This window comes from Amphibalanus amphitrite, unplaced genomic scaffold, assembly GCF_019059575.1.
Source record: "Amphibalanus amphitrite isolate SeventyFive unplaced genomic scaffold, NRLGWU_Aamphi_draft 000400F_arrow, whole genome shotgun sequence".
NCBI classification, from domain to species: Eukaryota; Metazoa; Arthropoda; class Thecostraca; order Balanomorpha; family Balanidae; genus Amphibalanus; species Amphibalanus amphitrite.
The window spans coordinates 245,837-262,479 of record NW_024881894.1 but is presented as its reverse complement, the minus strand read 5'-3'; the positions used below and the strand labels follow the sequence as shown (position 1 = coordinate 262,479).

General features: G+C 52.7%; 1 protein-coding gene across 1 annotated transcript; it reads left to right on the top strand.

Annotated features, from left to right (window-relative positions):
- The first annotated feature begins 495 nt into the window (after positions 1-495).
- On the top strand, positions 496-15,878 carry LOC122390551 (39S ribosomal protein L10, mitochondrial-like). The gene is made up of 5 exons (XM_043383619.1): positions 496-660; positions 14,188-14,384; positions 14,511-14,621; positions 14,989-15,190; positions 15,402-15,878. The coding sequence occupies exons 1-5, from the start codon at positions 630-632 to the stop codon at positions 15,620-15,622; spliced, it is 762 nt and encodes a 253-aa protein (XP_043239554.1). The 5' UTR covers positions 496-629; the 3' UTR covers positions 15,623-15,878.
- The last annotated feature ends 765 nt before the right edge of the window (positions 15,879-16,643 follow it).

The window sequence follows — 16,643 nt, the reverse complement described above, 5'->3', positions numbered from 1 at the left end:
GCTCCTGATTCGCATTAGCGGTGAATCCGATCGTGATACGTATTTGCTTTGCTCATGTAACCGCGGATCGGATCGCCGATTCGTACTAGCAGGTGGCTACATGAGTCGGTAATGCGTTCCTAATTCGAATTAGCGGCTAAATACGTATTTACTGTGCTCATGTAACCCCGATAAATCTACCGATTTACACCGGAACCCGTCTGCCCCGAGCTACACGGAGCCCGAACGTGAGTTTTTTTCGATATGGCAGCAGTTTGGCATGATGCAAGTCAACACCAAAATTACCTTCACTTGTCCACTTCATTCAAAACTGATTTCGCCACTAAATAGCCTTTGGTCCATGATTAATATACGTAAGAAATATTTGAAACTGTTTTTATCTAATTGCCCTATGCAATTTTTGTTTTCTTCTAAACTTTTTTTTGCTAATAAAGTGATAAATGTTTGAGAATAAAGTTAATTACCTACTAGTGAAATTATTTCAAAGATGGTAGCATACCAAAACGGGGAATGCTGCGCAACTGTGGCGAAATGATTTTTCACGTTTTGCATGTAGTTGACCGTATTATGTATATTTTCCATTGAATTTATATCAAATTCGATCAGGTTAACATCACATAACACTCGAAATGTCCATTCCATCAGCCTGCTGTCTAAGGGGTAAGATCTTCCTGTGTTTTATTTACTTTTGAGCACGTGTCTATGAAGGTGAATCAGAATGAAAGTTAAACACTATACCTACTTCGACTTATTTAAATTTGTATTAATTCTACCCTTTTTGAAGAGCCAACCGTTTTAAGTCTCACCATTTTTTGACGGGGTGTAGAAAAAACTATCAAAGTAGCCCTGCCTGGTTGACAGTAGGTATTCGGGTCTTGGTGTCGCCAGCCTTTACCAGTCAGGTTTTTCAAGCCTGTTTGATTGCTTTAAGTACACAAATAAAGGTGGCCCGAGATGAGCAATGGAATTGAATAGAGAGTTCAAAGTAAAATCAAGAAAAGATGATTTTTTTTAATTGGCAAATGTTAAATTGGTAGTGAGGTTCCAGTTCCATGTGTGCTTCTCATCAAAGCTTTTAAAGAAATAGGACAGCTCCCGAAATTGACTGGACAGCTGAGGTATCAAGGGCACCAACTGGACATTGGTCGCATGAGCTCCTTGAACTTTTTAGGGACCACTTCCTCACTCAACACGTGCTGTCCCCAACGACATACCGCCCCGGACAGACGCCGCACGTCCTAGACCTCGTGCTGACCAACGAGGAAGGTATGGTCCACGACCTCCGCAGCCTTCCGCCACTCGGCAGTAGCGACCACGTTGTCCTGACGTTCACCCTGCGGTGCTACGCTGAAGACGAGCAAGTGGTAACACCGTAACCGGCACTCCACCGCGGCGACTATGGGGCGATGGTCCGAATGGCACGAGAGGCGACCTGGCCTGTCTCTGACGGCTGCACTGTTGACCAACACTACCGAGCGTTTCAAGAAGTCCTGGACGGCATCTGCGAGCGCGGCATCCCTAGGCAACACCCAGGTGGCAGGAAGCGAAACCTGTACATGACGCGCGAGGCCCTGACGCTGCAGAACCGTAAGAAGAGAATGTGGAAGAGATACCTACTTACCCAAGATACCCTGGACTACTGCCGATTCTCTCGAACCAGGAACCAGTTGAAGGGACTGGTTAGACGACTTCGCAGGAACTTTGAGCGACAACTGGTGGACAACCTGCCGGAAAACCCAAAGGCATTTTGGCGTTATGTGCACTCCCGCCTGACCACCAGAACAAGAGTGGACGACCTCGTCACTGGGAATGGGGATATGGCGTGCACGGACGCAGCTAAAGCCAGGGCTCTGGCCGAAGCCTACAGCAGTGTGTACTGCTGGGATGAAGACCCGGCTGACGTTCCAGCCATGAATCCCCAATATGGAGGGCCAACGCTGGAGGGGCTGCGGGTGACGCTGGAACAAGTGGAGGGCAAACTCCGCAATCTACGTCCGGCAGCATCACCAGGTCCTGAGGCGGTCCATCCTAAGGTATTGCGCGAGCTGGCTTCCCCCCTGTGTGGTCCCTTGGCAGACCTCTTCAACCACTCCTTGGCAGACGGAAGAGTCCCAAGAGATTGGAAGCTAGGCCAAGTTGTCCCCATTTATAAAAAGGGACCTCGTAGCGATCCTTCCAATTACCGTCCTGTCAGCCTGACGTCCGTGACGGCAAAAGTGTTGGAGTCGCTCGTGCGTGACGCCCTGTTCGAGCACATGACAGAGACAGGCCAGCTAAGTGACTGCCAGCATGGCTTCCGCCCGGGACGCTCCTGCGCAACGCAGCTTCTCAGCACACTCGAAGAGTGGACTTGGCTGATGGAGGAGGGCGAGCCGGTTGACGTCGCCTACTTGGACTTCCGACGCGCCTTCGATTCGGTGCCTCACCTGCGTCTTCTGCAGAAGCTCCACGACATGGGCATTAGAGGACCCCTCCTCGAGTGGCTTAGCTCATTCCTGACAGAGAGGAAGCAAAGGGTCACTGTCAACGGCAGCTTCTCGGACTGGACCGCAGTCGGTAGCGGTATCCCGCAGGGCACAGTTCTGGGACCAGTGCTCTTCGTCGCTTTTGTCAACGACCTACCTGGCTGCGTTGAGAGCGCATGCAAGCTCTTCGCTGATGATACGAAGGTGTACGTCGGAGCGGGCACCGAGATCGGTCGCAAAAGGCTCCAGCAGGATTTGAACGCCCTGGCGGCCTGGTCTCGGAAGTGGAAGCTGCCGTTCAACCCATCCAAGTGCACAGTGCTTCACTTGGGCAGCCAAAACGTGCGAACGGAGTACACGATCGAAGGCGCTGCATTGAAGACTGTCGACACGGAAAGAGACTTGGGAGTCCAGATGGACAGACTGCTTAAATTCAGGGAGCAGGCGGCGACCGCCATTGGTAAGGCCAACAGAATCCTCGGCCTGATCAAGCATAGCTTCGTCCACATCGACTCCAAGACACTTCCTCTGCTGTACAAGACAATGGTTCGCCCGCACCTAGAGTACTGCAACCAAGTCTGGGGCCCGTTCAACGCGGCCGACGTGAGGCTGGTGGAGCGGGTTCAGCGACGGGCTACGCGCCTTGTCCCTGGACTTCGGCATCTGCCTTACAGGGTGTCTCAAAAGTTCGTTCACACATTTTTCATGCCAATAAAGCATATAAGAACCGGCCAAAAGTATAAGGTTTTGGTGTCTGTGTGTACACTAGACAAATATGCATGCTTTGACAACTGATTAAGAAGGTTGGAAAGCAAGCCCTTTGCTGTATCTCCAAAAATATTTGCCCATACCGATTTTTGTTGCTCCGTCAGCTGCCGGAGGCTGATAAAAGGTTACCAGCTTCCAAGCTCTTGCAGGGGAATCCCCTGCAGTTTCTGCGTCGGATTTAGTTTTGACTAGCTCCCCGGCAACATCTGATTTTCCCTGAAAGCCGACAGCTTGCATCGACACCATTTTTGAGTATTTTGTAGGCATTCTCTGGCGCTAACTCCTTCATGAATGACTGGCGCCGACATCCCAAGCGCCATTTTCCTTTTCAAAACGACCCCAGTCCTGAACAAACGGGAAGTGCCAGGAGTAAATTTTTCGCATCATATGGTAGCAGAATGTGTCGGACGTCTGTTTCTCAGACACATTGTGCAAATTTTGCAAATTCCAAGCGCTCGTCATTCCCCATGCCAAGACCTTCGCTCGGTTGCGGAGTGTTTTCCTCGGGAGATGTTCTGCTTTGTAAACGGCCCAAACCTGTCCATCGTGTGGTTTTATCGGGATTTTGTGTTTAAAAGAAAATTATTCGCTGCAGATCTGCCTCTTGAAACTTCGTTAGATAAAATTTTACAATAACTGACACTTTTGGAGGGTCAGGTGTCCTTGGTATTGGCGATTTTTGTGTTATTGTCCCCAAAAATTAGCGTTATAGATATTATAAACAATTTTCAATTATAATTTGTCTTTATTTTACGATGACCTGCACTTTTTGAAAATGGGTAACCTCTGTCTGTGACCTTCTTGCCAGTTTTCAATAGTTATGACCGCATTTTCAGCTGCTTTCCGGAACACGAGTCTGCTGTCGTGCGAGGGTCGTTCAAAACGCCGTTAGTCTCGCATGTTTTCGTCCTTCAAAAATTTTAGCCACCGTTTTTATGAGATGATCATCATGTTGCACTCATCCACGCCGACACTTAGCCATGTGTCATTTCCGACTTAACCATTCCCATTACTCCTGAAACAGAGAGTTTCACAACATACCCGACTTTGCAACCTACATTTTCGTGCCTGACCCATGGTCAGAGGTGAACCCTTTTTGTGAGCTCATGAAGGGTCGAATGCACTTGAAAACAATGAGACTGCTTGAGGGAGGTTGTCACCAATTCCCATGCAAAATTTCGACTGTTAAAATCTTGTTGATTCAGAATTATTGACAAAAAAGCATGGCTGGTACCTGTGAACGAACTTTTGAGACACCCTGTACGAGGAACGGCTGAAGAGTCTGAAACTTCCCTCCCTCCAGTACCGCCGTCGACGCGGAGACATGATAACAATGTTCAACATCATGCATGGACGCTCCGGCCTGGACAAGGACGACTTCTTCTCGCCCGCCCCGAGTACACGCACCCGCGGCCACCGACTGAAGGTCGCCAAGAAGCCAGCGGTCAGCCGCGTCCGGCGCAACCACTTCGCCACCCGGGTTGTGTCGGACTGGAACGCTCTACCAGAGGAAATCGTCTGCTCGCCATCGACCAATGTTTTCAAGAACCGGCTGGACAAGCACTGGACGAACTATGCCTTCGTCGTTCCACAATAGTGAAGACTGTTGACGCTACCCGAGCTCTCTACGACGGATCCACCGGGCAATCCTAGTGCCTTCAATGATCCCCAAATATCAGGTATCAGGTATCAGGACAGACTTCAACCCTCGCCTGCCGGGGGGGGGGGGGGTGCCGCTCCCCATAGGGTTTTTTTTCATGATTGCTCTGAACACGCTGGCGATAGAGAGCTGAAACGTGGCATATCTGACCTTTGATTCAAGCGGAATCTTTTGACACCAACTGCATTTTCGGGTCAGGTCAGGTCACTGATCTATGATGTCATAAGTGAACCTCTGCACAGTCTTCAGATATCGCAACTTTGCAACGTCCTCACTGCTTTTGTTGTTAATTATTTCCCCGTCGGGCGGGCGCTAAGTACTAAGTGCGCTCGTCGCAGTGTGCGGTGCGCGGGCGATCAGCTGATCGTAGTCTCGCCTCGTGTCGTAAAGTCTCGAGAAGCTTCGCTGTGCGCCGCATAAGTAATCATTCGCTTCATTCGTTCCCTGGCACGTGCCTCGTTGCCTATTTCGTTATTCGCTCGTTCGTTCTCGTTTGAACTCGGTTTGAACGGAATAGAAGGGAAAGCAGGAGAAGATCGTTTGTGTGTGTTGAATTCATTACATGGTGCCGAAACACGGGGAAGATCATTGAACTGCCGAAGATCGTTCGTTTTGTTGATTTTTTTGTGACTTATTATGGCGGACCTCGTCAAGCTCAAACGCTCCAGAGCCTCTTGTAGGAGCTGGCTACAGAGGGAGGTTACCAAGCTCCAGAGCTTGCTGGATGACAAGGAGCCAGATTTGTTTGTTGTCGAGCGAGCAGTGAGTGAGCTTCAAAAGAGGCTTGACAGTTGGGACGCAGCGCAGGAGGCAGTTGAGCTCGAACTCGGTGAGGCAGAGTTGCAAGATGACATTGTAGCTGCTGGTGAGTTCAGAGACAGCTGTGTGGCGGTGAAAGACAGAGCGGCCCGCCTACGTCTGACTGGGTTGGGCCAAGCTGCACCACCGCAGAGTGATTGCTCTCAGCTGAGCCAGTGTATCAAGCTGCCGAAACTGGATCTTCCCAGATTCTCAGGTAATGTGACTTCTTGGCCTGAGTTTTGGGAGTCATTCACGGCTTCTGTGCACAACTCTGATCTCCCTGAGATATCAAAGCTAACGTACCTGAGATCTCTGCTATCTGGTGATGCCAAGCGATGTATTGAAGGCTTACCCCTGACCAGTGCAAATTATTCAGTTGCCTGTGAGCTTCTGAAAGCACGATTCGGAAGAACAGAACAGATAGTGTTTGCACATGTTCAAAGTCTCTTGGCATTTGGAAGTGCTGACTGTTCTGACCTGAGAAGGCTGCAGGATAAGCTGCTAGTGCATGTCCGCAGTCTCGAAGGACTTGGTTATGGTGGGGACAAGTATGGACTGTTCCTCACCCCACTGATCTTGTCCAAGCTGCCTGCTGGTGTTCGACTTGAGTGGGCAAGAGAAGGAGCAGGAAAGGAGGCTGACCTCAGCTACCTGCTGGAGTTCCTGTCGAAGGAGGTGGACCGCCGTGAGCGGTCTGGAGCTCTGGCTGGTCCGGACGCTGGACCATCTCAAAAGGAGCAGAGGCTGCAGCGCTTCAAGAGACGCCAGCCGTCAGCAGCTGCTCTTCAGGCTGTGGCCGAGAGCTGCGGCTTCTGTGCAGGACCACACCCAGCAGGGAAGTGTTCCAGCATGGACTCAATGACCGTGAGTGACCGCCATCAGCGGATAAAGGCCGCTGGCCTTTGTTTCATTTGCTTGAAAAGAGGTCATGTTGCCAAAACTTGTTCTGCTCGGTGTTCAGTGTGCCAAGGGAGGCATCATAAACTTGTGTGCTTCAGAGAACATGGTGTCGCTACCCCTGTGAACTGTGATAAGGCTCAAGCTGACAGTGTGGGGGCCAAGGATGCAGTGGCGATAGGAGCCTCTTTGTCATGTGTTCTGGGGAAGGAGTGTACTGTGCTGCCCACAGCACGTGTGGTGGTACACGGCTCCAATGGGCCTGTGGAGGCCACTGTTCTTTTTGACAGTGGCTCGGACAAGAGCTATGTGAGCTCATCCCTAGTGCGGAAAGTAGGAGCCAAGTGGGTGGGTTCCCAAGATAGTTCTTATGTGGCGTTTGGGGGTGGAAAATCTGGTGCCTGTAGCCGTGATGTGTACGAACTTAGGCTGACAGGGGCAATGACTACTGGTTCTGCCATGCACCAGGTGACCGCGATGGAGGTTCCCATTTTGTGTGCGCCGCTACAGCGACCGAGGGTTCCCCTTCATGTACTGGAATTCTTCAGTGGTTTGGAGCTGGCGGACAGCTATGGTTCTGACCGCCAGGTGTCTGTGGACATACTGATAGGTTTGGATCAGTTCTGGGCACTGGCAGTTCCAGGTCGAGTGCAGAACGCTGGGGGGCTTGTGGCCCAGCTGAGCGTGTTCGGGTGGGTTCTGTCGGGTCTGGTGCAGGGAAGCGGCTGTACAGTGGGCTGCCAACTGCTCACACTGGGGGATCTGCATGAGTCAGTGGTGAGGAATCTGTGGTCTCTCGAGGGTATAGGTATTAGTCAGGATGAAAGCACTGATTCGACTGTCCTGACTGACTTTGACAACTCTGTGCGCATGGTGGATGGCCGGTACGAGGTGAAGCTGCCGTGGAAGGAGGGTGCCGCCTCCGACCTCATGGACAACCGAGAGGCAGCTGAGGCGCGCTTGTCTGGACTGGTTCGTAAACTGGACAAGGAGCCCGACCTGCGAGAGAGGTACAATGCCGCTCTCCGTGAGATGGAGGACGCAGGGATTTATTTATTTATTTATTTATTTATTGCGGTTCTTGGCGATATCCACATCGTGGCTCTTAGAGCGCCGCGTCAGTACATGGGCGAGACTTTTCATACAATAAAATACAAGAATAGTGATTAAAATGGTAAGTACACGCAAAAACACATTTGGTATGAACACATGGGTACGAGTACAACCCACATGCAAAAGCGAAAAACGATAAAAATGATGTCATAGAGTCAGTGGTTAAGATCAGCTACACAATGAAAGACAGAACCTTTTTCTTAAAGTCATTGAGAGACTTGCACTGCCGAGTGGCAGGGGGAAGAGAGTTCCACTCTTTTACAGCCCGATAGGGAAATGCTTTTTTCACACACTCTAGACGGGGGTGTTTTTCTGCACTAGTCTGCAGCATGGTTTCGTCGCATGTGGCCCTGGTACGTTGCTGAGATATTTCAGACCGGCGTTTGATGAGACTCCGCATAGCTTGCGGTCCGTCGGGCACGTTAATGATGCGATGCACGCATGTGCAGTCCCGAAGGGTGACGGTTTCACCAAAGCTTAGCCAATTTAGCTGCCTTCGGGATGGAGTCACGTGATCACGCCTGCGAAGGCCGGTGACAACTCTAACTGCAAAGTTGATAACTTTTTCCAAGCGCTGACGTTGCGCTGCTGTGATCGGAGCCCAGGCTGGTAAACAGTATCTGATGTGCGGAAAAACAAGTGACTCGATTAGCGATTTTAAAGTCGCAGTGGGAAGCACATGTCTCAGTTTGTTGATTGCCAGGAGACAGCCAAAACTGCGTTGAACTACGTTAGATGTCTGTGGCTGCCAGGTGAGGTTTCTATCGATATGAACTCCGAGAATTTTGATGCTCTCTGCGGAGGATAACTGGGAAGCTCCAAAAGTGACGGTCAGTTCGGCAGCTTTACGAGTATTTGAGGGTGTGCCCATGAGAATGAACTCTGTTTTAGATGGATTAATTTTCATGCCGTTGTGACGAAACCATGCTGAGACTGTGGCCAGGTCAGTCTCGACACATGAGCGCAATCGTGCTAGATCACAGACCGATGGGAGCGATGTGTGGAGAAGTTGCATATCATCAGCATATGATACAAGTTTACACGCGGCAGATACGTAACACTGGATGTCATTCGTGAACAGGAGAAACATCAGAGGCCCCACGATGCTGCCCTGGACCACGCCGTACGCAACCTCGAGGCTCGGTGCGTTTCCGCCTTTTACGATCTGGTGGCGGTCAGTAAAGTAGTCGGCAAACCAGTGAGGGGAAATGCCGTAGCACTCGAGCTTCGATAAAAGAGCAGAACGATTAACGCAATCAAAAGCCTTGGACAAATCAGTGGAGCTAATTGCAGTGACCATGCCGCTGTCGATGTTGCTATAAATATGACTGACTATGTCTATCACTGCGTGTTCGGTAGAATGATTGGGACGATATGCATATTGTGAGTCAGCTAAAATATGATGACTGGAAACATATTCTAAAAGTTGCGTGCTGACCACCTTCTCCACAAGTTTGCCAACGACGCTCAGAATACTAATAGGCCTATAGTTGGATGGCTCGGTCACCGAACCTCCCTTATGTAATGGCACCACTGTTGCTAACTTCCAAATGAGAGGGACACGTCCGGTGGTGAGAGAATGATTAACAATATGCAATAGATGGGGACCTACAACCGCAAAACATCGTCTAATGACCGACAGACACACACCATCAGCTCCCACCGCCCTCGAGCTGCTCATGCGCTGCAACGCTAGGCTGAGGTCTGGCAGGGTGACAGGTCCGACACGGAAAGCACCGCTGACCACCCTCGGTAGCCGGAGCGGCAGGTCAGTGCCAGGCTCGTCGCTCACGGCTGCGGCCACACGCTGGCCCACAGCGGCAAAGTATTCGTTAAAGTGGTCTGCAGTGGTCGGGTCCATAACGTCAGCAGACTTGGAAGGTTTGTTGGCAATGGCGTACTTCTTCAGTCTGCTCCAGGTTTTCTTCGACGTCTCGGTGGGACTGGCCTTGAAGAAGTCGGCTTTGGCAGTTCTCAGCCGACCGGTGAACTCCCTCTTGAGGGCCCTGTATCGCTGCTTTGCATCGGCAGATCCCGTGACGTCACGCGCGCGCCGAGCGACGTCGCGCCTGGACTGCAGTTCGCGCAGCTCCTCACTCCCGCTGAGCCAGGGACACTCGGGGCGGCGGAACCTGACTGTCTTGACAGGGCAGTGTGCGTCAACGTGAGTGTTCCAGATGGCAAGAAACTCGGTGTATTTGTCTCGGTGTATTTGGATTGTTGTCGAGGTTCCTGCAGAGGAGCTAGTTAGTACGTACCCGACTTTCTATCTGCCACATAGGCCTGTGGTCAGAGAGAGCAGTACAACGACGAAGGTTAGACCTGTTTTCGATGCTTCTGCGCGCGGACCAAACGGTGTGTCATTGAATGACTGTTTAGATGTAGGGCCTTGTTTGCTGCCGAACTTAGTCGAGGTACTCCTTAGATTTAGACGATGGCCTGTCGCGGTTACCGCAGATGTGACAAAGGCGTTTCTTCAGATTAGACTGAGCAGAGAGGACCAGGACTCTCACAGGTTTTTGTGGGCGTGTGGGGATCAGACGCGAGTGATGCGGTCCCAGAGGGTGATGTTCGGAGTGTGTAGCTCGCCGTTCCTACTGAACGCGACCATTCGTTACCACTTGTCGCAGTACCCGGACTCCCCACTCATTACCGAGATGAGGGAGAATTTCTACGTGGACGATTTCTTGTCGGGAGCCAACTCAGAGGAGGAGGCCAGGGCTTTGTTGTCTCAGGCACAATCCGTGATGACAGAAGCTGGCATGGCACTGACCAAGTGTCAGTCGAACAGCTGTGTGCTCTTTGACAAGGCACACTCTGCCTCAATCAGTGGAGAGGGAGAGAGCGTGAAGGTGTTGGGAGTCACGTGGCTTCCAAACGAGGATGTTTTCTCCTTCCAGGGTGTGACACTCCCATCGAATATTGTGCCGACAAAGAGAGTCGTGCTGAGTGTTATGGCTCGTCTCTTCGATCCGATGGGATTTCTCACGCCGTTTGTGATGACGTCTAAATGCCTGTTCCAGGAACTGTGGCAGATGGGGCTGCAGTGGGATGACCCTCTGCCTGCTGAGAGCGCTGAGGTCTTCGGCCTGTGGCTGGAGGGCCTGGAGATCCTAAAGGACCTCCACTTTCCGCGCCGCTACTCGGAGAGGGCGTGGCAGAGCTCAGATGCCGTCGAACTTCACGCCTTCAGCGACGCCTCACCCAAAGGGTATGGTGCGGCAGTCTACCTCCGCGTTCTCCAGCCCGATGGTGCGTACACTGTGTCGCTGGTCATGGCGAAGGGTCGTGTCGCTCCTCTCAAGCAGATAAGTCTGCCGAGATTGGAGCTGCTGGGTTGTATGCTCGCTGCTCGGCTGGTTGTCTTTGTGAGGAAGGCACTCCGCCTGTCTGACGTCACTCCGTGCCTCTGCTGGAGTGACTCGATGATAGCCTTAGCATGGATCAGAGCCAGTCCACGGAAGTGGAAACAGTTTGTGGCAAATCGAGTCGAAGAAATTCAGTCGCTGACTAGCCCGTCGAGCTGGTCGCATGTGCCCAGTGCTGATAACCCCGCAGACCTGACCACCAGGGGGCTGTCTGCACAGGAGTTGGTGACCTCTCGTCTGTGGAGGTCGGGCCCGGTCTGGCTGTCTGAGCAAGCTGGACGGCCTGTCGTATCTGACGAGCCAAACGCACCCGACAGAGCTGACCCTGAAGCAGCTGCCGAGGAGGTCGCAGTTGCTCTCACCACGACCTTGTCCGTTACAGAGAGCCCGCTGGACTTCGAGCGGTACAGCTCTCTTTCACGTGCTGTACGAGTGCTTGGCTGGGTGCGGCGTTTCATCTACAATGCGCGCCGCGCTAGTGGGACGCGCGGTCGGAGGACGAGACAGTCTACTGCGAGCTGTCTCCGAGGTGAGCTGACGTCTGAGGAACTCTCGGAGGCCAGGCGACAGCTATGGGCGCTGACACAGCGGGACGCCTACCCTGAGGAGGTGAGAGCTTTGCAGTCGGGACGGCCTGTCCCCAAGGGTTCACCGCTGTGCCGTCTGAACCCCTTTGTGGGTGACGACGGACTTGTTCGAGTGAGAACCAGGCTGCAGTTGGCAGACTTGTCTGATGATGAGGTTCATCCTGTGCTACTTCCGAGCTGTCATGTGTGTGAGCTTCTCGTGCGTGAGCAACACTTGCTGATGAAGCATGCCGGAGTTCCGACTCTGGTCACTGCTCTAAGAGGCTCGTTTTGGATCGTTGGTGTCAGACGGCTCGCGAAAAGGGTGAAACGTCAGTGTGTCTCGTGCCAGAAGCAGGACGCTCGGTCCTGCAACGCGCCTGTGGCGCCTCTGCCCCGATCGCGAGTGACGCAGGCTCCGCCATTCGCTGTGACGGGGCTCGACTTTGCTGGGCCGGTGTTTTGTCTCGACCAGCCCCGTAAAAAACTGTACATCTGTCTGTTCACGTGTGCAGTAACTCGTGCTGTCCATTTAGAGCTGATGGATTCGATGTCGCTCTCTGACTTTCTCTTGGCTCTGAGGCGGTTCGCAGCTCGGAGAGGGATGCCGTCAGAGATATTTTCGGACAATGCCGCCACTCTGAAGGGTGCAGACAGCTACCTTCAGGCTCAGCTCGGTCACCTCGCTCCTGTTTGGCGGTACATCGCTCCACAGTCGCCTTGGTGGGGTGGCTGGTGGGAGCGTCTCGTTCGGACGGTCAAGTCGGGACTAAAGAAGTCCCTTGGCAGGCGCTGCCTGGGTAAGACAGAGCTCGAGACTTTGTTGCTAGAAATCGAATCGTGTGTCAATTCGCGTCCTCTCATGTACTCTGGTGATGACGCTGACTCGTCGTCTCCGCTCACACCCAGTCACTTCCTGATCGGACGTGCCTCGGGATTCCAGTCCGAGCCGGTGGAGCAGCCGACCGGAGTGTCACGTGACTCGCTCTCGATTCGTGCCAGGCTCCGGAGAGAGCGTCTGGATCGGTTCTGGGACATCTGGTCGGCAGAGTATTTGCGGCAGCTTCCGGTGACGGTCCGTAAGTTCCGTCAGCAGGGACAGTTGAAGGTCGGATCAGTAGCTCTGATCAGAGGGGATAACGTTCCCAGGCTAATGTGGCCGCTGGGCGTGGTTACCCGGCTACACCCGGGGTCTGACGGGGTTGTGCGTGCGGTGGACCTCCGTACGGCCAAGGGTGTCCGTACAAGAACCGTACAGAGGCTCCATGATCTAGAGGTGTAGGTAGGTAGGGCGCGCGCGATCGAGCTCTGTGACTGTGTTCGTGTGTATCAGTGATCGTAGTTAGTGATCGTTTAGTGATAAGCTGTGTTGCATATCGAGTGTACTTGGGTTGGAGTGGCATGTATCCAACAGGGGTTGCCTACTCCAACAGGGGGGAAGATGTTGTTAATTATTTCCCCGCCGGGCGGGCGCTAAGTACTAAGTGCGCTCGTCGCAGTGTGCGGTGCGCGGGCGATCAGCTGATCGTAGTCTCGCCTCGTGTCGTAAAGTCTCGAGAAGCTTCGCTGTGCGCCGCATAAGTAATCATTCGCTTCATTCGTTCCCTGGCACGTGCCTCGTTGCCTATTTCGTTATTCGCTCGTTCGTTCTCGTTTGAACTCGGTTTGAACGGAATAGAAGGGAAAGCAGGAGAAGATCGTTTGTGTGTGTTGAATTCATTACAGCTTTCACAGAGAAATGAAACTTGCAGGATCTAGTATCCATTACGAGTCTCACAAGCTATATATCTCAGATTTTTCGTAAAGGTCATATTAGGTCAGGTCATTTTCGTGACCTCACCATTATAAGTCAATGGGGAAAAATAAAAACTGCTATTCTGGCGCCGGGAACGATCTCCAACTATCTGAAGCACACAGAATCGTGATTTCATGCACTCCTTGCAAGGTTAGATGCGTCATTTTTGAAATGCTGACCTTGCGTGACGTCATTTATGACGTCATCAAGGTCACATTAGTTTCTCGTCAATAACTCTCGATCAAATTGAGCTAGCGAGTCGGGAAAGCCGCCAATAGACTCAGGAAGACCTGCCAAATCGATTGATATGCGACATGACCTCCTTCAACCAACTTCGTGACCTGGGGGCGCTGACCTGACCGTGACCTGAGGTCAACACCATAAGTTGGCCTCACCCAAGCAAAAAGTATATCATTCGACGCGCCTGAGCGAGGCGAACACGATGCTGCCAAAATAGTGGCTCTACGGCCGTTGTTTGCGAAGTTATTCACCAAAAACTGAACCGTACCTTGGGGTACTTGACCTGACCTCAGAGGCCACCGGTTGACCTAGGTCCTTAAAATCGGGTATCAATCTCTGCGTCTCGTAACGGCGCACACGCTCATTTTTTCCGCGACGCGCTAGCTCCACCAAGGGCGAAACGGCGAGGGGGGTCGTACCCGCCCCCCCCCCCCCCGGCCGGTGCGTATGTAGAAAACCAATAGGTCCGGTGAGGGTTAAGAAATAGAATTATAACACAGCCCGTGCTCCCCAGGACTGGTGGTCAGAGGACCACTCCTTGCCTCTGTCCGTCACAAGGCACGCATAAACATCCAGAAGCCAAAACTGCCTCACTGGGAGAAGGCGCGCTTCCAGCGGCTGACAAAGCCACGTCTTCCGGACCCAGTGGACGCCCGGCTGGCGCCGCACGCAGGCTGCTTCCACGCCGTGGAGGTCCCGCCTGCACGGGAGGTCAGTGAGGACGTGATGGCAGGGAAGTGGGGACTTTGAATGATTAGATGTCTGTGTGACCTGTTATTGCTTGCTGATTTGTCTTGCATTGTTGTGCTAATGTGTGTGGTTCTCCTGTCTCCTCAGGACAATCCTTTGGAAGTTCTTATCGGAAAACAGCTCCGCAAAACTTGCGAGAACTCACGACTCATCATATTTTTCCATCGTAACTCTATAACGCTCACTGAAGTACATAAGGTAAGCATCTAGCGGTGAGCCGGCGTGACCGTTTCGGTAATCAGAGAAACCATCGATCTACGGGATCGTCTACGTCTATGGGTCGATTGTCTGGAATGTCGGGATAAATCGGGACCAATCGTCTACGGGACTGTCGCTCTCTTTTACTGTTTTACATGGGACCTAGTGCAGTGGACTTCCCCTAGGTACACTTGCGATATACCGCCGGCAGCGGTATGTCGCAAGTGTCGATGTAACTAATGGATGTCTTACTGCGTTGCGATTAACTTTGGCCTTAGTTGAATTATTTACGTTATAGTTGTGTCTAAAGCTGCAGTGTTGCGGTCCGCTCACCGCCCCTGGCTCCCCTCCCCGTGCGGCGCTGCAGGCCTGGCAGATGCTGAAGCGCGCCGGCTTCACCTACCACAAGCTGTTCAACAACCGCATCGCCGGCCACGCGTTCTCGGAGACGCGCCTGTCTCCAGTGCTGCAGCTGTGCCGCTCGCACACGGCGCTGGTCACGTGCCCCGAGCCGCGCGTGGCCCAGCTGCTCAGCCTGCAGAAGCGACTGCCGCAACTGGTCGTCATCGGTGGGTGTTGCCGACTGGCCGTGGAGGCGGGGGGCTGCTACGGGCAATATATTGAGATGGTCTTTTTATTATTGCAATAAGTCAGGTAACGGATTGACACTATTTGGTCTGGCTGACGATATGGTATTGCATTGAGATTAGTGCTGCAATGTCTGGAGTGGATTCACGTGTGTAACAAGTGAAGGCGTAAACGGTTCCAATGTGCCCTCAGGTGGAGTGGTCGAGGACCGGTTCATGTCGGTGGCCGACCTGGAGCGGTACGCCCAGCTGCCCTCGGTGGACGCGCTGCGGGCCCAGTTCTGCCACCTGCTGAGCGCGCAGGCGGCCGGCCTCAGTGCCTCGCTGGGCCACCACCAGGCGGCGCTGGTGCGCTCTCTGGCGGCCTACAGCGAGCCGGCGGCAGCGGGACGGCAGGGCCAGGAGGAGAGCTGAAGGAGGCGAACACGGCTCTAGTGAGAACTCTCCGAGTGTGCGGATGTGAGTTGGGGACGAGAAGGTGACTGTGTGCGTCTGTGCCGTTCTGTTTTCTAGAGCTCTCAGAGGGCCTGGAGATGCAAGGGACAACGTGTGACGATGGTGCATGGGAAAGTCCGAATAAATGAATGTCAGTGCGCTTACGTTGTGAAAAAAATGGTCCGGTCGACGCCACGTATAAAAATGATGGTTAAATATAGAATGCATAGCAGTGGTGGCATGGTGTTTAGCTTAATTAACTAGCTGGGTACCTTTATTTGTGGAACAAACTTTGGCCCAGTGCAGCCATTCCATGGTTTACCTTTGTGTCGCATTTCGGGATGGCCCTCTCCGAACTGCTTCTAACGCTGACAAACTGTCACAGATGCAGGACGATCGCACATTATCAAATCGTGTACTGTGAGCGGAGTTGAAAATAATGGCTGGACAAGACGCCTTACCGGTTTACTGAGTGGCTCCCAAGCACCAAAAGGTGTATTTTCTACATGAGCAGGTTTTGCCGATGGTGCTCGTGCCGTGGTTAACTGGTGTTTCCCCGTTGATCACCGTCGAGCGAGCGTAATTGTCCGAACAGAATCGTAAACAGGCCCATAACCACTAACGGTCATGTTGTGGCAACATTTCCAAACTGGCAGAAACACCGGTGAACTAGAACAAAAATGCCTAGCAGGTAATTTCGTCGTTTCTTGCTTCCAGGATGGCCACAATTGAACTGTGCTCATTTGTGGCGGAGGGGAAGTGACTCATCCAGGTCTCGAGGCCGCCTTAAAAGAAAATATTGCCCTTTAATGCCCGCCTAGAAGACCGGGGAGTGCACGCTGTTTGACGCGTCGTTATTCAGGCCGGGTGGAAGCTGGTGACAGCCACGCCGGACCCGGGAAGGTCGGGTCGCCATCTACCATATGGGCTTTGTGCTCGAAATCCTTCCGGTGAACCGGCCGCCGGCGGTGTGGTCGGATGATGGTGCTGCGCAATAATT

Coding starts and splice junctions, on each gene's coding strand:
- LOC122390551 (XM_043383619.1), top strand. CDS start 630: ATGTCCATTCCATCAGCCTGCTGTCTAAGGG. Junction 661..14,187: donor ATCAGCCTGCTGTCTAAGGG/GTAAGATCTTCC, acceptor CGTGCTCCCCAG/GACTGGTGGTCAGAGGACCA. Junction 14,622..14,988: donor CGCTCACTGAAGTACATAAG/GTAAGCATCTAG, acceptor GCGGCGCTGCAG/GCCTGGCAGATGCTGAAGCG.